Source organism: Heteronotia binoei, chromosome 18 (genome assembly GCF_032191835.1).
Source record: "Heteronotia binoei isolate CCM8104 ecotype False Entrance Well chromosome 18, APGP_CSIRO_Hbin_v1, whole genome shotgun sequence".
Taxonomy (NCBI): domain Eukaryota; kingdom Metazoa; phylum Chordata; class Lepidosauria; order Squamata; family Gekkonidae; genus Heteronotia; species Heteronotia binoei.
This window is the reverse complement of record NC_083240.1, coordinates 20,879,819-20,902,472: the sequence shown is the minus strand read 5'-3', so window position 1 is coordinate 20,902,472 and position 22,654 is coordinate 20,879,819. Positions and strand designations below refer to the sequence as shown.

General features: G+C 44.0%; 1 protein-coding gene across 2 annotated transcripts in view; it reads right to left on the bottom strand.

The window, feature by feature from the left end:
• The window catches only part of KCNAB2 (potassium voltage-gated channel subfamily A regulatory beta subunit 2), a 129,851-nt gene that overhangs the window by 74,417 nt on the left and 32,780 nt on the right, over positions 1–22,654 (bottom strand). Inside the window, exons 2-3 of one of the 2 annotated variants that reach the window (XM_060258801.1) lie at positions 3,105–3,224; positions 643–684 (exon numbers count right to left, since the gene is read on the bottom strand). In XM_060258801.1, coding sequence (XP_060114784.1) covers positions 643–684; positions 3,105–3,181 — 119 coding nt within the window. In that variant the 5' untranslated portion in view covers positions 3,182–3,224. The remainder of the gene's footprint in view (positions 1–642; positions 685–3,104; positions 3,225–22,654) is intronic. The other variant, XM_060258802.1, reaches the window with a different exon arrangement.

Sequence of the window (22,654 nt, the reverse complement as noted above, 5' to 3'; positions counted from 1 at the left end):
AGTTTATGAATTGGTAGAAAGCACATCTTCGTTTTGTAAAGAGGTCATCCGCTAGGCTGAGGGGGCCCAGGATACAATTGAAAGAAACATGATCCAGCTACCTTTTTGAAGTTTAGGTTTTGGGTTGGTCAGTACCTGGTTTGGAGACCTCTGGGAACTCTGTATGCTCCATCATGGAAGAAAGTGGGAGGGGAGATGCTATAAATAAAGGACTTTTACAAAGAGATGGCCCAATCTCTGAGTATTGAAAAAGGGGTATTCCATTCATCAGCTGATCAAAACAAAGATTTTTCAAAATGTAAAACTTGCCCTCCCTCTCAAAGCATATCTCAATGCACTGGGACGACCAGAATCACACTAGGGTTACTAAGATCCCCATTTCCCCAACAGGCAGAAATTCAGGATGTACAGATTTCTTCAGGAATGGAGACACAGTTATAGCACCTGCCACACTTTTCCTAAAGCCACAGGAGCCAGGAAGATGAAGGCACCAGTTTTAACACCCAAGAATGCAGAATCTGGGGAGCCAAGAACCAGGAGCCCAAAGGGAGACCACAAAAGGCTAATATTCACCTGCCCACAGCTATCCCCATGAATGAGTTGGATGCACGGTATTGTCAAGAAGAAAAAGAATGCTGTTACCTGTAGAACTGGAGCTGTCGTTTGGGACTCCCGTAGCGAGCACTTCCGACAGCAAAAAAGGAAAGAAAGGAGAAATGTTCCACAGATCACAGAAAAAAACCCCAAGGGAAACCTGGTCCCACTTCCCTACACCCAGCCAGAGCTTTTATGTGCTTCTTATCATTTCTTAAGGATGAGCAGTTAACAGCTTTGACAACAGCACCACCAAGTGGAAGACCAATGTTCATGTTGCTGGACTGTGCTTGTCAAGTGCTAAGGAAGGGTCTTTGTCCAAGCACTGGAGACAGGATGGTATGGAAAGCGAGGGCTGGCAGAAGCCACACAGCAACCAAAGTGAGGGGTTTTTGGGCTGCAATGTTGCAGACATTCAATATGGGAACACAAGAAATGCCCATGCAGATGAACCCACAGGCTTCAGGGAGAATTACACAAACATACAGAGACTTAGGTGCAAATCCTGACAGCATGTTTGCTCACATTGCTCCCTGGTTAGCCTCGTCTGTTCCATCATCCTCTCCCTCTGTTCTTCCCTCATTACTGAACTTTAGACAATGAACCCCTTGGGACAGATACAGGGCAGCTACACAGGGAATTTACAACTCATTCTTAGAGGATTCCATCTAGCTTCACTTTCTCATCAGTCCCCACTAACCAAAGGGATAAAGTAGAGGAGAAGGAAAGTCCAGAAAGGAGAAGGAAGTCCAGGAGAGCAGGTACAGGGAAGCACACCATCTCTCCCTTCTCGGTTTCTAGCTACATTATTGAGAAATTTCCACCAATATTCTAGAAGTTAAGCCTTTATTTCCTAGGGGGCTTTGAATAGGACATCTTCCAGCTGTTAATTATTATAGCTATTAACTAGCACAACATCCAGCGTTAAGAGAGATGGAGGTGCTGTGCATGAACTCTATATCAAATGAAACAATGCATTTTCTTCCAGGGATCCTACCAGTAAGGGCCAGACCACCCATCTCCAGGACAGAGGATAATTTTAGCTCTTCCTATCAAGAATAGTCAGTCATGCCTACAGGGGAAAAGTGCAAGGGGAAGCACTTGAACTCACTACTTGGGCAGGAGCAAAATCAATTCCTTGCCATCCCTCCAGCACTTCAAATGAAAGCTCCACTAACTTTTACGGGCAAAGGAGCAAAGTGCTTGTGGTGCCCCATCCTTGTGAGGTGGCCTATGTATGTTTTCCTAAATCTGTTTTTCCAATTGAATGCAGCCTTCAAGGACCAAAGGAGATGGTCAGGAATACTTCCCAAATACACTGCCCTCTATTATATTATTTATAATATATATATATATATTTTAAAAAATAAGTCATCACTAGCCCAAGCAGTGATGGAAGCAAGGGCAGCTGTCACCACTAGCTTACATGCTCTGTTCTCCAGGAGACAGTAATAGCTACAGTTAATGGCCATCAATGCAGCAACCAGTAGGTAGCAATCAACGGGGGAGGTATCATACCTGGGAGTGACCTATATATTACCAACCCTATATCCTGAACCTAGAACCAGTCTCTGTTCATCATAGCGATGTTTCTGTTATGCTGGGACCCCCCCACCCAAATTCTCTACCAATTGGCTGCAGAAGGCCATCTTGGGCTCATGGTACAAAGAAGGGAGGGACTTCCATCTTCTCTGTTCACCTACTGCAAGCCCACTTGGCCTGTCATTGCCAGCAGCCAGAAAACCATTCTCTCTCACCTACTGTGTGCTGCTGCCCCATTCCAGACACTACACTGCCTTAAGAGACTGTGATGTGTAGTGAGAACAAAACCACAGTCGGCTCCCACTGACAATATGTGAGAATGCACAGCATTGTAAGCTAGGTACCCAGGATGAGATATGATCAGATCAGCAGTTGGTGAGATAGCGGGGAACCTCAGAGTAGTGAAGAACCTCAGTGGGGTTCAGCAATAAACAAGTGACTTCCATGAAGGTTCGTGTCAAATATTCGCTTTCATCAACTATTTGTTGTGTCAAATATTCACTACCTTTTGATACTTGACTACAAACTTACCTTCACAAAGACAAAACTGTCAAATTGCCCCAAAGCATTCAGCATTAATTTCAAGGGCATTCCGCACCCTTTTGCTCTCCAACTTGCTACTTCTAAGCTCCGTTTTTTTCTTTCTCTCAGCCCTTGATGCACTGGGCAAGTTTTACTATTTTGCAAACTTAATCGTGACTCTGCTCATATCCCTGTTCTCCAGAAATTTTTATTAGCTAACTCATTGGTTCCTGGGATTTTTGGAGAAATACTGCACATGCACTTTTCAATATTTCTTCACATACAAGGTTTAGAAACTTGCTTTTGTTTTTTAATGAAGATGAATTCTGCACCCAATCTCCCTCCCTAAAAACTACATGTGTTCCACGCATTGTCTGCCAAATGGCAGCCCTAAGCAAATCTCCCAACAGATGCATCAGAAATTAGGTAACATGCTGCAAGCTTACCTGTAAATCATGCCTGGGGAGCCCGTCTGTCTGTTTGAGAATCTAGCCGGAGAGTCCGTGGTGGATTCTGGATACATGGAGCCAACCTCCTGGTTCCAGGTCAGGCTTTTTCAGTACCCTCTGTAAACAACAGGGAGGAGAAGGACAGGGTTAGATAATGCCACCTAGCCCGAGTGGCATGTTTCCATTTACATCTAGGTATGCAGATGCAAAAATTGGAACTACTGAACCCCTGAAAAGCACCACCTTTTCCGGGGTATTCCATTTGGGCTAGCAAGAATAGTTTGAACAAAAACTTTAGAGCTAGCTCCTTGCTTAACCTTGAAATCCCTTCTCCTTGATGAGCAGGATCTGTAAACCAATACACTCCAGCTCACCATAAGAATCTCCTTCTGATAAGCAAGGTAGGGAAGCGGCTATAAACCAGAAGAAAAATTATTCTGCATTACTGTCAGACTACTGAGCCTTTTTAAGAAATGCTTTGCCATGACAAAGCGTATAATAAACTCACATGTCCAGAAAAGGGCTACAGTGGCCCAACTCTGTGTAATCTGTCTTGAGAAAGGCAGACTATAAATAGCATAAATAAAATAAAAACAGTGCAGCTTTCTGCCTAATGTGCTAGTTTTCCATTTGTAAGGAGCAATCGAGATCTATGACACTCCTGCCTTAACTTCAAGTCCAAAGTTGTAAAGGCTTGAATTTTTTCACTTCAGATTGTGTGATATATAGATTGGGTCCAATGTGGGCTAGTTAGCTAGCTCAACTGGGGCATTACACTATGGATTGTTAAGTATTATGGTTAATCTCAGCTCATGGGGCACCTCAAAAAGTGAGAAAATATGCTGGAGATTTACATCTACATCACATTGGGGGACAATGTTTAAAAACCAAGGGTTAGAAATTTCTGTGGACTTACAAGAATAATGTAGTGTAGTGATCAAAGTAATAGACTAGGATCTGGGAGATCCAGGTTCGAATCCCCACTCTGCCATGAAAGCTTGCTGGATGACCTTGGGCCAGTCACACCCTCTTAGGCTACCTCATAGGGTGGCAGTGAGGATAAAATAGAGGAGAGGAGAACCATGCAATCTGCTTAGTGGCCCCACTGAGGAGAAAGGTTGGGTATAAATGAAGTAAATAAAAAAAATAAATAAATGGATCTCTCTCGCTCTCCAGTGTGTGTGTCATACCTCAGGCAGATAAGGCACACAGAATAAGCATTCCTCAATGCCATTTTAAACCCACAGTTGGCACAGTATTGAGGAGGCCCCTTTTGAGTCATAACAACAAAGAGCAAAGCCAGAAACTTTTCTTTAAATGTAGTTCATTCCTCACTAGACTGATTAAAGATGACAAAAAAAATCTTTTGAAAGAATTCTCATCATCCTTAAGAATGAGGTGTGGGAAAAAAACACAGAACAGCAATGGAGATCCTTGCTTTGGAGTGACAAAAAGAGAACTGAGGTCATGTGATCATTCTGGCGGGAAAGTGCCAGAGAGAGTAGTGGCACACCTAATCTGTTAGAAAGCTTTGGAAATCTTTTCTCCAGCTGTCCTGTGCACTTGCAATCCCAATGTGGCCTACACAGAGCCATGGCCATGAACTAATATTCTACAAGGTTTCTTTGAGAATCCCTCTTCACTAAGGGATGCCTCATTTAATTTTTTTTATTCCTGATTTTTCAACATGCCTCTCAGCTTAACCTTGAACACAGATACACTGAAAACCAGGTGTACTGATTAGGCTATCATACTGATATCTCGGAGACCCAGGTTCAACAATCCAATCTTCCACGAAAGCTTGCCAGTTTCTGGAGATGCCAGCCTCCAGGTGGGACCCGAGGATCCCCTGAAATTCTACCGCACTTCCAGACTACTCCAGGAGAAAATGGATGCTTTAAATCTGGGTTAGTTGTGCAACCTTTCCCTCATTTTTGTAGCAAAAAAGAGATTGCATGGGTCTGGCACAATCTTTTAAAAAAACTACCACCCAAAAACTCGCTTTCAGTCCTACCCGACTAAGTGCTAGCAAACAGTATAGCAATTGTAAGAGGAGAAAACAGCTGAGAAGCAAGCTCTGCCATGGCAAGCATCCAATGGGGGCAAAACAAGGAAAAAATTGCAATCAAATAGCAAAGTCAAGCACAATACCTAAGGCAAAAGAGGTCGAGCCAGTGATTCTGCCAGCCAGATTTCAGTGTTTGATCACTGTGTTGTCATGGCTGACTGCTTTCAGAGGGAGCCCCTGACCCCTTACACCTGTTATTCTGCTGCTCTTGGGCACCACCACTGCAGCTGGCTTGAAAGAGGTACTTCACCCTGTCAGATTCTTTCGAACTGATTCCATAGTTTTGTCAGGTGACATCAAGAACTCAGAATCACACCCAGTCTGAACACTTAGTGGGTCCGTCATCTTTCACAGTCACCCAGTTACCTTGCCACATATGGATGATTCAGTGTAGTGCCTCCTATATAGCTGACAATTCTACCTTAGCAAACTCCTGGAGACTGGGGAGGGGCAGAGCTCAGCAGGGACGTCATTCCATACAGACCAGCCTCGGAAGCTGTGGTTTCCTCCAGAGGAACCAGCTTCTGCAGTCTGGGAATCGGTTGTAATTCCTGGTCAACTCCAAACTCCACCTAGACGTTGGCAACCCTCCTCCATATCTGCAGTTTATTTTAATTTTTTATATCTTGCTTTTATCAGCCAGTGCTATCTTCCAAGGTGGCTTACAAAACACGACATCTCCCAGATATAATTAAAAACACTTGGTGCTGATAAAAACTGAGCGAAGGTAAACCATTTAAAATCAGTCACAAACAGCAGCAAAGCACAAAAAAGGTGCTCACATCTCATGAAGCTTTTTAAACCAGCAAGCTGGTTTCGATGTTCATAAACAAACGGAGCATCAAAAAGAAGAGCCACCCCCGTTGGAGTTCTCCCAGTTATGCTGCTGTTCAAGGGGACAGAACTTCTGCGGGAAGCAGGTGAGGCAGCAACATAGGCAGGAGAGGCATTCTCTTCCCAGGCTGGATGACACAGGGAGATCTTTTGGTCCTCCGCATAAATGTTTAGCTTATTCTAGGCATGACTCACTCACGCAGATCATATAGTTTTTATGTAATGCTGCTGGACTGCATAGATGGACTGGGGGTGGGGGGTGGGAAGTGGACGTTTCTGGATTGATGTTTATGCCTTGGATTGTACCAGATGACCTTCAGGATCAGGCAGGCGACCTTAATGTATCTTTCATATGATATTACAATTAAGTGCCATCAAGTCACAATTGAATTACAGCAACCACTCGCGGGGTTTTCAAGGCAAAAGAGGAGCAGAGTCGGTTTGCCGTTTCCTTCCTCATTTTTCATATAGACTCCTTCAAATATATATGGCCTGGATCTTTCAATTTTGTGGGAGTAGCACCCATTCTGCTAATGGAATGGCTTTTTTCTGATGACCCCCCATACTGTTCCTGAGAACCCAGTGACCCTCAGGAGCATCATTCATTTACTCAATTTACAGAAAAACATAAGAGAAGCCTTGTTGGATCAGGCCAATGGCCCATCCAGTCCAACACTCTGTGACACACAGTGGCCAAAATCCAAGTGCCACGAGGAGGTCCACTGCGGGGCCGGAACTCCAGAAGCCCTCCCACTGTTGCCCCCCCAAGCACCAAGAATACAGGGCATCACTGCCCCAGTCATAGTGTCCTATCCATACCTTGCTGCTAATAGCCACTGATGGACCACTGCTCCGTATGTTTATCCAGTCCCCTCTTGAAACTGTCTATGCTTGTAGCTGTCACCACTTCCTGTAGCAGTGAATTCCACATGTTAATTACTGTTTGGATGAAGAAGTACATCCTTTATCTGTTCCAAATCTACTGTTCATTAATTTCATTGCATGCCCATGAGTTCTTGTATTGTGAAAAAAAGGAGAAAAGAACTTCTTTCTCAACCTTGTCTATCCCATGCATAAATTTGTAAAACTCTGTCATGCCACCCCTCAATTGTCATTTCTCCAAGCTAAAGAGCCCTAACCTCTTTAACCTTTCTTCATAAGGAAAGTGTTCTAGCCCCCAATGCTATAATATCTTTTTTGAGGTGTGGTGACCAGAACTGAGCACAGCATTCCAAATGAGGGCTACAACACTGATTTATACATCCCGCCTTTCTCACCCAATAAGGACTCAAAACAGCTTACATCATTATCTGTTCATCCATTTTATTCTCACAACAATCCTGTGAGGTGGGTTAGGCTAATTTTGCATGACTGGTCCAAGATAACCCTGCAAATTTCAATGGAAGAGTGGGGATTTGAACTTGAATCTCCCACATCCTAGACTGGCACTGTAACCACTATACTATATCGGCTTCAGGCAACACAGAAGGCTCCCTTGGGAGGAGGAGACAGGGAAGCTGCCTTCCTCTAGTGTGACTTTGCTTGAGTGGCTGTGAGGAGCCAAGTCTGCATATCCCCTCCAAAGGAAAATGTAGGTTCCGTTCCCTGTGTGGCTCTAAATCAGCATGATCACAGCATCGAAATGCAGTAACTGATGGCTCCAAGATCAGATAGCGGATGGGGAAAAATGGAGACAAAATTAATGGTTACGGATACCTTCACTGGGCACAGGATGTCTACAGCTCACAGTTTTCTCTCCCTCCCCAACAAACCCTGCCCCATGTCCTCCAGATCTCAGTTTCACACACTTTCAACACACAAATGGGAAAATAACAGATGCTCCAAATTCTACACACATACATACCCTGTTCCTTGCTCCAAACTGTATGTATACAAGTTGGCTTGTTCTGACACACCAGCACTTGAGTCCATATTGCACTAGCAAAATCAACCCCCGGAAACTATGACAAAAGTTTTTTTTTAAAAAATAAAGAGCATGGTACTTGAAAAAAAATAGAACAAAAAAAAGCAAGATGCTGGGAAACCTCCTACATTTTTCACAGAATTTCACCTTGCCACATTAAATTAGGCAACCTCATCTGCTGAATTGTATTTAGGCTGAAAAATTGGGGGTGGTGGAGGAGAGGCTGCCCATTATAATCTAGAAGCTTTTTCCAGCCTCGTGACTCTATGCAAACTGCACCCTTGGCAGCTGTTCTCAGCTGCCTCCTTCTTCGAGTGCCTTCGGTTTGACTCTCGGAATGCCAGGCACACAACTCAACCTGACGAGAATGCGGAAGAGGCCTCCGGCTTCTTGCAGCGGATGCCACCCAATCAAAACGAGCTGCATCCATCAGGCAAAGCGGTCCCACTGGAGACCCAGCATCTTGGAAACGCCAAGCCAGAAGAGCGCCGTGTGGGTATGGCTGCTGCAGCACTGAACCTGCAGTGCCCAGAACAGAAACGAGTTGGAATTAAATGGATGAAACTGAAAAGACCCAAAGCTTTGAGACTGTGTGGGTAAAAAAAAAAATTGGGGTGGGTGGGTGGTGAGTGGCGAAATGAGGCAGGTGGTAGAAAATTAGGACCGACTGACCATTAAACAGACACACTAAGGCTCCTGCCCCTGTGCTTTGTGCATTCAGCGTGCCAGTCAAGTGCTGTCACACCCAGGCAATGGATTCAGTTTTTTTGCAGGACTCCACCGGTGGCATTTAAAGAACTTAAGACACCACAGCAATGCAAAACTTCATCCTAACAGCATGTGCTGAACCATTCCCTTTTGTTCGCACATGGCTGCTTGCCTTTCTGCATGCTGGTGCACTGCATTTGGAATACTTATTTGCAAAAAATAAATTCCTATGCAGACTGATCTCTAACAAATGGAGCTTTGGCTCTTGAAATCTTATGCCCCATAAAATCTGTTGATCTCTAAAGTGCTACTGGAATCCAGCTATGCAGACCCAACAGACTGTTGTGGGTCCAGTGCATGCAATCTTGTGAGAGATTCTCCTGCCTGAACTTTCTAAATTTTGTACAAATATTTATATTCCATATCTCTTGAGCAGCTTGCAATTCCTGTAACTAAACCATCATTGAAAGCATTGTAAAATACCACACAGAATAACTGAGACAGGTTCTTTATAGCCACTGAGATGCCCTTTTTCTGGAAGGTCAGCAAAGAGCAAAACCAAGTAACCTCTTCCAGAACCTGTGAAGTCACACCTGGAAAGGCCCTGCTTCTTCCAAGCAGTACTTTACACTTGCCGAATCTGGCCGGGATGTTTCTCAGGAAGTGCATAAACTATTTTAAAAGGATTCTGGGGGGTGTCTGTTGAGCAAAGCCCTGCTAATTCTGCACAATATATCCTGTTCCTTCTAAGGGCAAGAAGGTGTGTGTGTGGGGGGGAGTGTATATAGTTCTTAACCCAGGAAATTGTAGTTCTTGGCTTCTACAATTTTACCAGGTATTGCCCATCTTTGCAACACAAGAGCTAGAAACATGCTTTCACACTTAAAATAGCCATCTTTTATCTTCCCTTCCCTTCAGCCTGGCATTTCCTTCACTGCTGAGGACTTTGGGGCTTTCATTCAAGGAAGCATGGGTACTTCTAACCCCCATAGCCTTGAAGATGTGGGATGTGCAAACTGAAAATTCTCTTGCGCTGCTCTGAGAAAAGTTGTGGCTGACTGTTGAAACAACAGTAGCCTTGTGGCTTTACGAAGACCAATGAATGGATTGTGGCACAAGCATCCATGAAGTTCCATCGGATTCATGAAGACTGACAAAAGGGGGGTGGGGTGGACTCTGAATCACCTTGCAAGACTTGTTATTTCAGTTTCAGAAGACTAATGCGGCTACTCCTCTGGATCTGAATGTGTGGTGGGCTTCAGCAAAATCCTCCTCCTGGCTGTCCCCTCGAGCCAACCTAGACTACTGACCTACTGGAATCATGTTCTTCTTTTATGCTTGGCTCTCAAAACCATCTAGTCCCGAGACAGGCAGGAGCCTCTGTCTCTAAAATAAGACATGCAAAAAAGAGGAGAGAAAACAGAATCCTGGGCAATGGTGTTCGGTAACAGGCAGAGCTGCTAAGAGGATCCTGCCAAGAGTGGGGCTGCTTCAAGGTGACATCACAGGAGAGAAGTAAAAAAAAAAAAAATAAGAGAGATCCCTGTCTTCCTTCACTGCCTCATGCAGCTCAGAGGGGGAAAAAAAGGCTGTGACCTTGGGCTTTTCAAGCATCGATGCAGGACTTCACAGGAGGACATCACAGCCAAGTGAGAAGTGCAGCAAATCCAGCATAATGTGAGAAGTCTCTTTACATCCAGTTCCAGCCAATTCCAGGCCCCGAACGAAGGATGCAAGAATAGGAGGCTGCCTGATTCTGACTCTATTTGTTAGCTGCAGCAGGAGAGCCAGGTTATTCCATAGTAGGAGAACAAAAATCTGAGCACAATGGCATGTTAAAGACCAACAAAATTGTCCAGGATAGGAGCTTCAGTGAGTCAAAACTCACTTCATCAGATGCTCTACGTGGAGCAGCAAGATCAGGAATATAATTCCACACCACAACACAGTGGTCTTTGTACAGGAAAATGGTTCCGAGGTGGGAGAGGCAGGAGCCCCTCCTCCCCACATGGCACCATTCTGAGCCCATTTAACTCCCCCCCCCCCACAAAAAAGACAAAAGCTGTTCCTTGCAGCTGTTACGAGGATGTGGGGAACACAAGTTGGGTCCAGGGAATCTAGACTCAGTTCTTTAAAATCATTAATGTGTAGTATGGCTCTTGGAGGAGCTTCAGCACAAGGGAGAAGTGGGATCTGAAGAGGCCAATTAAAAACACCCAAAAGGAATAGGAAGGCCAGACAGGACAGATGAAACCTTGGCTGGACAGAACCAAGAAAAGTGAAGCCTTTGGCAGGAACATGTCAGGTTGAGGTGGAATCTTGATTCTGCTCCTGTACTGGTTACTTACAGAACATAGTTCTACCCATGAACACACCTTATACTAATACTTATAGGCAGGGCTTGTTTGGTAGAAAAAGCCCAGCAGGAACTCATTTGCATATTAGGCCACATACCCCTGATGCCAAGTCAGCTGGAACTGCATTCCTGTGTGTTCCTCCTTCAAAAAAAGCCCTGCTTATAGGCCACTGGTCTCAAAAGGTCAGTGTTGTCCCCTCTGACTGGCATCTGCTCTCCAGTCATTCAGAGACAGTCTTACATACAACTACATAGAAAAAAACCCACAATGAATATATAGTTGTAATGTGGAATCTCATTCTTACAACTGGCAAATACCTGTCAAGTGTAGTGTAATGGCATCGTGGTTAAGTGTGGCAGACTCTAATCTGGAGAACCGGGTTGGATTCCCCATTCCTCCTTCACAAGAAGCCTGCTGGCCAGTCCCAGTTCTCTCAGAACTCCTTCAGCCCCACCCGCCTCACAAGGTGACAGTTGTGGGGAGAGGAAGGCAATTATAAGCAGCTTTGGGACCCCTTAAGGCAGAGAAAAGCAGGGCACAACAACTACCCCCCCTCCACCACCCCCTAAGGGAAACTGGTGACTAAATTTTGGTAGGGAAAAAAATTGTCTTAGTGGTTGATGTGGCCTAGGGACCACCAGTGTCTTATGGTGATAAGTGTAGTGGTCAGAGTACCAGCCTATGGAAACCTGAATTCAAATTCCCACTTATTGAGAAATTCAAAATTGAGGCAACTATGGGCTAGTCATTCCTTCTTGTAGCCTAATTACCTCACAAGGCTCTTGTGAGGAGGGGAAAATACTGAACGCTGTCCTCAGCTGCTTGGGGGACAGTGGAATAGAAATATGACTGATAGATAACCTATTTATCAGGCACATTTAACTCACCAAGAGAAGCTAAACAAGACTTTTCCAATCAGAAAGCCTTTTCTGTCTCTATGAATTGGCCATCAGTGAATGAGAATGCCATCTTCAGTGTGCACTTTCTGACCCAGGAGCTTGAGCTCTCTCCCCAGCCTGATTTTTAAGGCCATTATGGCCAGTTTCAATTACATCAGGCTAAAACCTCTGCTGGAAAAATCCATCAAAGCTCAAGTTATCTTGTAAAAGGTTTCTAGGGAGCAAAGGTAGAGGGAGCAGGGATGAAAAACCAAGATGAGATCTACAAGGGAGGGAAGAGAGAGACAGAGACAGAGGGACAGGGAAAGGACAATGTCAACATGGCAAGCAGTGTGTCAGACCACAATCTGGGAGATTTGGGTCCAAATTCTCGGGAAACTTTGGGCCACTCACTCACTCGCTCTCAGCTTAACCTACTTCAACAGGGTTGTAGTGAAGCTGAAATGAGGAAGCAGGAACCACATTAGAATACCCTGAGCTCCTCAGGGGAACAAGAAGATAAAAATATAGCAAAAAAAAAAAAATTATACAGGTATAGCTTCCATATTTGGTTCCTGATTTTGGAGACTCTTGAGCAATCTGGGCTAGTGTTCTCCCCTATAGGATTTGGGAGGAGGAGATATACAACCAGTGAGAGGCCGCTGTATTTTTAATCCCCTTTACCAGGGTTAAAGAAGAGTCCCGTGGTGCAGAGTGGTAAGCTGCAGTATTGCAGTCCAAGCTCTCTGTTCATGACCTGAGTTCGATCTTGGCAGAAGCTGGGTTCAGGTAGCCGGCTCAAGGTTGACTCAGCCTTCCGAGGTCGGTAAAATGAGGACCCCACAGCTTAAATGTTACTAAAGCACAATTTGATTTTTTTCTGTTTCTACAAATAAATGGTTTCTTATGGCTGATGTTTACCATTGAGTTGGAAAAATGGAATGAGAAGAATCTTATAAACTGATAAGAAGGCAAGAGTTCAAATATTCTGCTCTTATTTGTGTTTATGTCTTCATGTCCCGTCCTTATCATCAGCTCAGTTTCACACTGCAGGAGGAGGAGAGGAATAAAACAGCACCCCAAGTTGTATTCTGAAAGGTACAGTTTTGTTCTAGCCATTTTACCTTCTGACCAACTGGTGAAAATCCTTTTCAGCAGGAATTGTAGAACCAGTCTAGCCCCTGGCATCCTTCCAGAACAAAAGCCGGCTAGCATGCTGATTATTTTCTCCTGGCTCCCTGAGCCAAAGAACATCAATACCTGTATAAGAGGAATCCCTACAGAAACTATGCTAGTGTCTGAGGAACAGACTTCCTGGTTAATAAAGCTTGAGGTGGGGGAGTTATGACAAACCTATGCACATTAAAATCCTAGGTTCCAACACTATGAAATTTGAGACGTTGGTATATTCCTGGAACATATTTCAGTGTCAATTTCGACTTTTAACTCCAGACACAAAGATGTTGGAAAACTCTATGGGCGTTTTCGCACTGACCTTCAAGTGGCGCGACCACCCTCTTCACACCGGAGGATCTGCGCGGATTTCGCACAAGAAGCGCCGGAGCACCCAAAAGAGCCGGTGACTTCCGTCGCAAAAGCCGCTCAAACGTTTTCCTGCTTCTTGGCGGTTTCCGTTTGAGCGGGTTTCGCGACGGAAGTTGCCGGCTCTTTTGGGTGCTCCGGCACTTCTTGTGCGAAATCCGCGCAGATCCTCCGGTGTGAAGAGGGTGGTCGCGCCACTTGAAGGTCAGTGCGAAAATGCCCTATGTGATTGTACATGGAAGCTGATGTTTTAAAAGACTTGAGAAGCTATATATGTCTATTCCTTTTTTAAACCTAACCGCGTTGTGCAAGGAGATGTAAATTTCTGGAAACTTTGCGATCTCCTATGAAAGTACTAACCAGGGCGGACCCTCCTTAGCTTGGGAGATCTGAAGAGACTGGGCTAGTTTGAGCTAACCAGGTCAAGGTATAATGGCCATGGGTGTTGTATTTGCCCTGCTACAGCAAGTGTACTGACTGGCTAGTCCTTATGTTTCCAGAGTAGGAAAACAGCACCATCTGGGGCCATTTCAGGGCCAGAAAACCATGCATGGAAGGGTACTCTAAGCCCCTTTTCTCCACACACCAAGGTCTTGATCTGACTCAGACCCATGCGTACCTAGAAAGAGTGGAGTTGCAGCACACATCTCCCCATCTAACCCAGGGATGTATCTAGGGAAAACCTAACATGTACTTATGACCTACATCCCTCCTCATACAGATCAAATACGTATGATTTTGCTTTAAGGAATCAGAAACACATGTTTTGATCATGGGCTGAGGCTATCAACCTGCTCTCCCAAACTTTTAAATATCTGGTCAAGATGAACAAATGCCATCTGATCTACCGGCCAAAGTCCCCCCCCACCTGTAATCATCCAGTTTAAATCTGCAATTATCAATGCCTGAATTGCATCAATTCCACGATTGTTAAAGTTCGACAGCTGAACTATCCTTTCCTGCCAGACCTTCCTGAGATGCAAATAAGAAGTCTCTGTCTAATATAGTTTCAGGAACGAGAGCATCTAGATTTGAGTCCAGTAGCACCTTAGAAACTAGCAAGTTTCATAGTATGAGCTTTTGAGAGTCTAGGCTCCCTTCATCAGGCTGAAGGCTTTTGCCCTGAAACTCTTCTTGGTCTCTAAAGTGCTTTGTTGTTGTTGTTCAGTCGCATAGTCGAGTCTGACTCTTTGCGACCCCATGGACAAAATCACGCCAGGCCCTCCTGTCTTCCACCATCCTCCGAAGTCTGCTCAAATTCGTGTTTGTTACATCAGTAACAGTGTCCAGCCATCTCATCTTTTGCCATCCCCTTCTTCTTTTGCCTTCTGTCTTTCCCAGCATCAGGGTCTTCTCCAGTGAGTGCTCCCTTCTCATTTGATGGCCAAAGTATTTGAGCTTCAGCTTCAGCATCTGACCTTCCAGGGAACAGTCTGGGTTGATTTCCATTAGGACTGACTGATTTGATCTTCTTGCAGGCCAAGGAACTCTCAAGAGCCTTCTCAAGCACCACAGCTCAAAAGCATCTATTCTTCTGCACTCGACTTTGCTTATGTTCCAGCTCTCGCAGCCATACATTACTACTGGGAATACCATCGCTTTGACTATACGGGCTTTTGTTGGCAGGGTGATGTCTCTACTTTTTATTATACTGCCCAGGTTCGCCATAGCTGTCCTCCCAAGGAGCAAATGTCTTTTAATTTCATGGCTAAAGTCACCATCTGCAGTGATCTTGGATCCCAGAAATGTGAAGTCTGTCACTACTTCCATGTCTTCCCCTTCTATTTGCCAAGGTGTGATGGGGCCAGATGCCATGATCTTAGTTTTTTTGATATTGAGTTTCAAGCCTACTTTTGTGCTCTCCTCTTTCACCCTCAACAAGAGGTTCTTTAGGTCCTCCTCACTTTCTGCCATTAGAGTGGTATCATCTGCATATCTGTTGTTGTTGATGTTTTTCCCTGCAATTTTAATTCCAGCTACTAGGAATTACTATCTAAAATAACCTTCCTGAGCATCAGGCATCAATCCCCTTCTAATCCCCTTGTCGGGTACAGATCCTTTTACCCCTGTGGAGTTTTGCATTTTTCAAAAAGAGTTTCTTGGGAGATCAGAAGGGGGATGCTTTGAAGCTGTTCAGATATGTTTGGAAGAAGCAACGCTAGACTCAAGTCACTTTGAACAAAAGGAAGAGTGGTACAAAATGCCAGCCATGTTAAGCTGTTGCAGCTAAGCAACTTAAGGAACAAATTAACTGTGGCACAAGGCTAGGCTCATGAAAGTTTATAATTACAATAGATAAACTTGTTGGTCTTGAAAAATGACAACAGGACTTTTGTTTTTTAGATTTGGCTCCAGATGCTTTGAACGTGTGTTGTTTTTTTTGCATACTTTTTAGTGTTTTTGGAAGTTTCTTGCCTACCTACACTGCCTCTTTAGCTGTGTTATAAGATCACTGTCCTATTAAGACCACAGCTTCTTTTGATTCTTATAGAGCAGGGGTGGCCAATGGTAGCTTTCCAGATGTTTTTTGCCTACAACTCCCATGGTCATGCTGGCTGGGGCCTATTCTGGGGGAACACAGTGTAGAAAAGTTGCAACTACACAGCAGTAAGTGTTTCTACTGGTAACCAGCAAAACTGTCCTGCTAGCCCAGAGGCTCGCTCTGTGTAACTGAAATGTCACTAGGCAGATTTTATTTTATTTTTTTTGGTCCTTGCATGCACACAGCTTGTACCACTCACTCTTTTTCTCCAGGCTGAGAAATGGTGTGAAGTCTAAAAACAAAACACACACACACAAAATCCGAAAGCCAAAAATATCTAGCAGAAGATGCGATTTATAGAAGCATGAATTTTAACTGGGGGGGAAGAAAATGGTTTTCTCTCTGTGGACACATCAGAAATCCATACTTTTCCTGCTCTGGTGTAAGTGTTGGGGGTGGGTGGGTGGCACAACAGTAGCTTTTTAGTTTGCTAAGGAAAATTTGCCTTGCATGGATATAGGCCTTTAGTATATTGACCCCAGTATAGTGTATTCTGATTGGCAGAAGATTTCCAGGTTGTAAGATCAATATCTTTTTCAGTTCTGCCTCTCAAGATCCATTTACATTTAAATGCCAAGGATCTGCTGACCCAGGATCTTCTACATGTAAAGTGTGTGATCTGCTACTCAGCTGTGAGTTGAATGTGCTCTCAGTGACTCCTTCCCCAAATCACTCCAAAATTTGACAGAATTCTAGTTTCAAAAGGACATGGTCCGAACCACCCTAGTCTAAAGAACCAAAATTTCCTTTGGTTTTCAGTCATTTCTTAGAATTCACTGGAGGGTCAGAGTTACCATACCAAACTTTTAATGGCATAACAATTGCAAATGAGAACTTTTTACATAGAATGTAAAAAGTTTAAATGTTGGAGATAAAATCAAAAAAGAAACAAAGATGACATATGCATTCATACATGGTCAGATTTAAATTTAAGAATATCTGCCAAAAATTCTGCTACAGCCTCAGTAACCTCCCACTTAGTATCATTCAGTAAATAATGACAGGGCGGCAGAGTAGACCAGTGATCTGGAGGGTCAGAGTTGATATGTCCTAAAATAAAATGAGAAGCAAAATGTGGATTTTGTCCAAGATGGAATTCCCACCTGGAATTGCAAGCACTGTAGCTTTAAAAAGAGCATAACTTCCACCAGGAACATAGCAGAGAATGAACTGCAGGGGTTTTATTGTGGTTAAAACAATTTTATTTGGTAACATATGGTAACAAATTATATTTCTTGCATCATTAATAACTTCTTTTATCTGTCCCATATATTACTTTCTACCCACCCCTCCCCCCATTACTTGACCCCCACCGGTGTTATTTACTTAAAGTACTAATGTTTAAAGGTACCCTTAACTAATAAAAACAAAAATTAATATTCTTCTTTTTTCTAAGACTTAATCATTGTCAAAAATTGTCCAATGTCCTTTTATTTTCCACTCTTTTTCTACATATCTTCTGAACTTTTCCCACTCCATCTTAAAAACTTCTAAATCATAGTCTCTTAAAGTTCTTGTTAATTTGTCCATTTCACTCCATGTCATAACTTTACAATCAAATCCCATTTCTCTGGTATTTTTTCTTGCTTCTACAACTGCGCATATAATGTCCTAGCAGCTGAAAGCAAGTACTAAATTATAGTTCTATCTTCTTTTGGAAATTTTTCCATTTGTAATCCCAACAGAAAAGTCTCTGCAACTTTCTTAAATTCATATCCCAAGATCCTAGAAATTTCTTGTTGAATCATCTGCCAATACTTTTTTGCTCTTTCACAAGTCCACCACATATGGTAGAAAGAACCTTCATGTTTTTTACATTTCCAACATCTGTCTGGCATCTTATTATTCATCTTTGCCAATTTCTTAGGAGTCATATAGCATCTATACATCATTTTAAAACAATTCTCTTTAATACTACGACACGCCGAAAGCTTTCAAACTGCAGGGGGTTTTTTGAGCAGAAACACACAGGAATGCAGATCAGGCTGGCTTGGTGTCAGGGGGTGTGGCCTAATATGCAAATGAGTTCCTGCTGGGCTTTTTCTTTTAAAAAGCCCTGATCAACTGCATGGACAGCCATAGCATCATTAGCATGGCAGTGAGAGGAATAATCCTGTCCCAGAACTGCACTTAGTCCTCACAACCACCTGCTCTCAAGGAGAAGCTCTCCAAAGTCTCGGGCAAAAGAAGAGTATTCCTCAGCTTTTGGAGATGTTGGGGGTTGCAGCCGTCTCCAGCTAAAGCATGTGCTTTACCACTGAACTGTGGCCCTTCCACAAGCTAGCACAACATGGTAGGGCAGCAAAAGTCAACTGTATGTCTGTCAGGGCATATTGGGATTCTTCATGTATGTTAATAGATCTGGTTAAAAAAATAATAAAAGTGAAATTTCTCCTGTGGGTTCTGTGCATAGCACAACACACAAAACCAGGGTTGCTCCAAGGTTTGCAACTATATCCTAATTCCTAACTTTGTAGATCCTAATCTGGATTCAACACACCTCCTCCTCCTAATTTGTAACAGGAATGAAGCGAGGAGGGGGACTGTCTCTTCTCTTCCCCCCATATACTCCAATGCTCTATAGTGTAGCGCATGAAAGAAGGGCGAGCAGGTTCTTAAAAGAAAGTGTAACACATATGCACTCTAATTTTTAGCTCAAACTGGATGCTGATGGTTTCAGAGAATAGTTCTGTTGGTCTGCAGTAGAACAGAACTGAATCCAGTACTCATGTCTGCCACAGAAAACCGCATCCCTCCCCCCCCCAAAAAAATATAACAAAGGGTAGCTGGTATCCTTTAAAAGTGGAGCTACAAACTCCAGCCTAAACTCCCCACCAACTATCTCCTTGTACCCAAGATCTTCTCTAACACCTCCCATCTTAACTGTTATGGGCAAGTGACTTTACCAACCAGATAGCTGTAAGGCCATCGGCTGATTCACTAATTTGCTTACACAGATGGGGAGCCAAGACTGAGAGATGAGAAGGTGGCTCAAGGCCAGACAGTGAGTCTCTGGCTGTCTGATGCAAAGCCAAAAAAGGCTCCCGAGTCACTTATTTAACACATTTATGGGCTGCTTCTCCAGAAAACCTGCTCAACAGCTAGCAATAAAAAAGCAGTAAAAATAAAATAAAAGGTACAACAATAATGTAAATGAGTAGTTGTATAGAAGGGAGCACTTTGGTAGGGACAGACTTATACAAAACCTTGAGAATGAAAAAAGAGCATCTTGGAGCATGTACAGAATGTATGTCCCTTGCCACTAAGTAACACTAAAATCCACGTTGATATATTTTCAGATTAGGGATGAAAGGCATCTAGTTTGCTCCCCAAAACTTAGCACTGAGGGCTCAATGGGAATCCTGGAAGGCAGGTAGAAATGGAAGGCAATGAGGAGTGACTGGGAGAAGGAAGGAATGAAGAACATACAAGGAAAGTGTGAGAGGGTCGAAAAGAAAAGGAAAACAAGATAGGTTAAGGTTATAGCTAGAAATGGATGCTTGGATAGAGAGGGAACAGAAGAAGTATTTTTATTTACACATGGGAACTGAGGGAAAATAAGAGTATTTATAGGGGAAAGGAGGTGCAGCTTGCAATATAATTTAGTAACCTAGGGAAAAGCCCAAGTCCTATATGAGAAAGACTCTCCCCAGCAACTAGCCCCTGTAGATTGATTCATGGAGGATAGGTCTATTAGGGGCAACTATGGTGACTGTGGGGAACCTCCACATTCAAAGGCACTAATTCTCTGAATCCCAGAGCCAACACAATACAACACCAATCCAAGACAACACTGGGGAAGGTTTAGGCATCTATGCCCTGTTCCTGGCCCTCCTAGGAAACTGGTTGGCCACTGTGTGGGGCAGAATGCTGGACTAGATGGACCACTGGTCTGATCTAGCAGGGCTCTTATATTTACTGAGCTCACCAATCCTGTGCTCACCAACTCTTGCTGAGAATACCATTTACTGATGTTTTAACAACTTTTAAGAGAAACCAATGGCTCTCAAAGCAGCGGAACCTTAATCTGAAAATGCTGCAAAGGCTGATTAAAATGTAATTTTTTGGGAAATTTTTTTTCTGAAAGAGTCTGGGCCCAGATACAATGCAAAGGTGCTTGGCTGCCTCCTCATTTCCCTTTGGGTTTGTTGATGGCAGATGGTAACTGGGAAAGGGCAAGGGAGTGTGCTCATTTAGAGCTGGACCAGGCACAATTCCACCCCCCCCCCCACCCTGAGCACTGGTGCACGAGTCCCTACTGCTGCTTTGGAAGGTGAACACAGATAGAAACTGCCCTGCCGGCAAACTGCCCTCCAATCAGCACAGCCGCCAATTTGGCATAACCTCTAAGCCCCTCCAGCTATGGATTTAGATCTCTATGGAGCAGAAGGGTGCTGGGCTTCCTGCCCTAACTCACTATGGGTAAGAAAGCCAACATTTTTCTATGGGGCCGAAGCCAAAGAGGCTTCTGGAACCAGCGGTAACCACCCCCTCCCAACGAAGCACCACTCTGTTGTCGTCAGTGCTGACTGCACACGACACTTTCTGAGCGTGAGCAAAGTTGCCAGATAGCACAGAGATGGAAGCAGGTTCCAGCCTGGTAGCCGACCATAGCTTCTTTGCCCATGTGAAGTACGAAGGTGACTTTCCGCAGTCACTCAAAGCCAGGAAGAGAAGAGAGGACCTGCGAACCTTATTACCTAATTTTCCCACCCTCAAAGCAGCAGGAGAGAGACTGATGAGCCCCTTGAACTGTGATAGAAGCCTCTGCTGGTAGTCATTTCAAACATGTTCTGTGTGACATGATGATGCTCACAAGAGTTTCTCTGCCCTTGAAAAACCAACCAATGCAGTGGAGTGCGGGACCCTGAGGCACCACATGAAGACTGGAAGAAGAGAAGGAGATGCGAGGCTGCCATTTTCTGCAGCAGCCATGTAGCTCCCGTTGCTTTTAGTCCTGATGCCAGGATACAGAAGGAGGTAAAGCAGCCCAGTGAATCTTAAAAAGCAACACTTAAAATGAGGCAGGAAAGCCTCACTAAAGTGGAAGACGCAAAGAAAGTCAGATCTAAATAGGCAGCCGTGTTGGTCTGAAGTAGTAGAACAAAATAGGAGTCAATTGCACCTTTAAGACCAACTTAGTTTTATTCAGAACGTAAGCTTTCGTGTGCATGCACACTTCTTCAGACGAGGAATGTTTTATGGCTTCCCACACTAATTCAACCCAGATCAAAGGTTTTCTGAATTTGCTAATTTTACTATTCTGCTATTGGGTTTTAACTTTGTACCACTTGGCATTCTAAACCCCACCACCAGCTATATGTGTCTCTGCTTACTGTACTTCATTCCTCGTCTGAAGATGCACACGAAAGCTTACATTCTGAGTCAAACTAAGTTTGACTCAGTTAAAGGTGCAATTGACTCCTATTTTGTTCTACAAAGAAAGTCAGTTTCTTAACTACATGATATGTCATTTATAGTTGGCCTGGCAGTTCACATGGACACATGAACCTGCCTAAACACTAAACTGGACCTTTGGTCCATCAAAGTCAGTACTGTCTACTCAGACTGACAGGGGCTCTCCAAGATCTTGGGCAGAGGTCTTTCACATCACCTACTGCTGGGGCCTTTCACAACTGGAAATGTCAGTGATTGTTCATCGGACCTTCAATCCCTGGAAATGCCAGGGATCGAATATCAGCCCTTCTACATGCTGAGAAGAGGTGCTACCACTGTGGCATAGCCCCTCCCAAATGGTTAACAGTTCTAGATTAAAATTTTACTCCCAGGTGGATGAGGTCTTGACCTGGATGGGGCCAAGCAGATAGGGAGAGGAAGCTTAAGCCTTATCCCCAGAGACACTTCCCCCCCACCCCTCGCTGTTTTCCTGACTCCAAATGGCATTTACAGATGCAGCAATTAGGGCAGTATTGACCAAGTGAAATATTACTACTACTGCTGGTGAACATTTACAGGCTACACTGAAAGCGTTCAAAGTGATTTGCATTCACTCACTCCATACAACAGTCTTATAAGGTAGGGCAGTCTTCCTGTCTGCCGCATCTGATTTGGGGCTGAAACATGGCTGAGGTGGGCTCATCTATAGTTACCTAACAAGTCTGTGGCTAGATCTGCAGTGGGTTCCCACCCCACAAGTGACATTCATGGCCATATTGGCACAATTAGTTCCAATAAAATGACACTTGCTTTGAAAATTGACCTGCTTGCTTCCTGAGCTCCCTAAATCCCACGGGTTCAGCCCCAAATCATATGCATGTGCAGTAGCATGAAAAACCAAGCATTTCATTCACCCCTGAGGATCTACATTTAGATCCCACAAGACTAAGATTGGGGGGAAGGGGGCACAAGTCTTCCAGTTTAGAGAAAATGCCCTTCTTAACTCTAGCAGTCTTTGTCTGCTCTGCTCTTATCTTTATTCCTAGGAAGCAACTCAGCAAGCAGAATGTACACAGATACACACCATGTAGTGCTGGGTGTGTGTTGGGGGGGGGGGCGGAGGGAGAAACTTCTAAAATAAGCTGGTGTTGTAAACTAAAATTAGAAAAAAAGCAGAAACTTGACATTTAGATGACAATTTGAATTACTGCTATGCCCCATTCCCAGCATCAAAAGGGAGAAAAATCCTGAGGCTTGTAGTCATTCTCTTTTAGCTTTGCCTGTACTGAAAACTAAC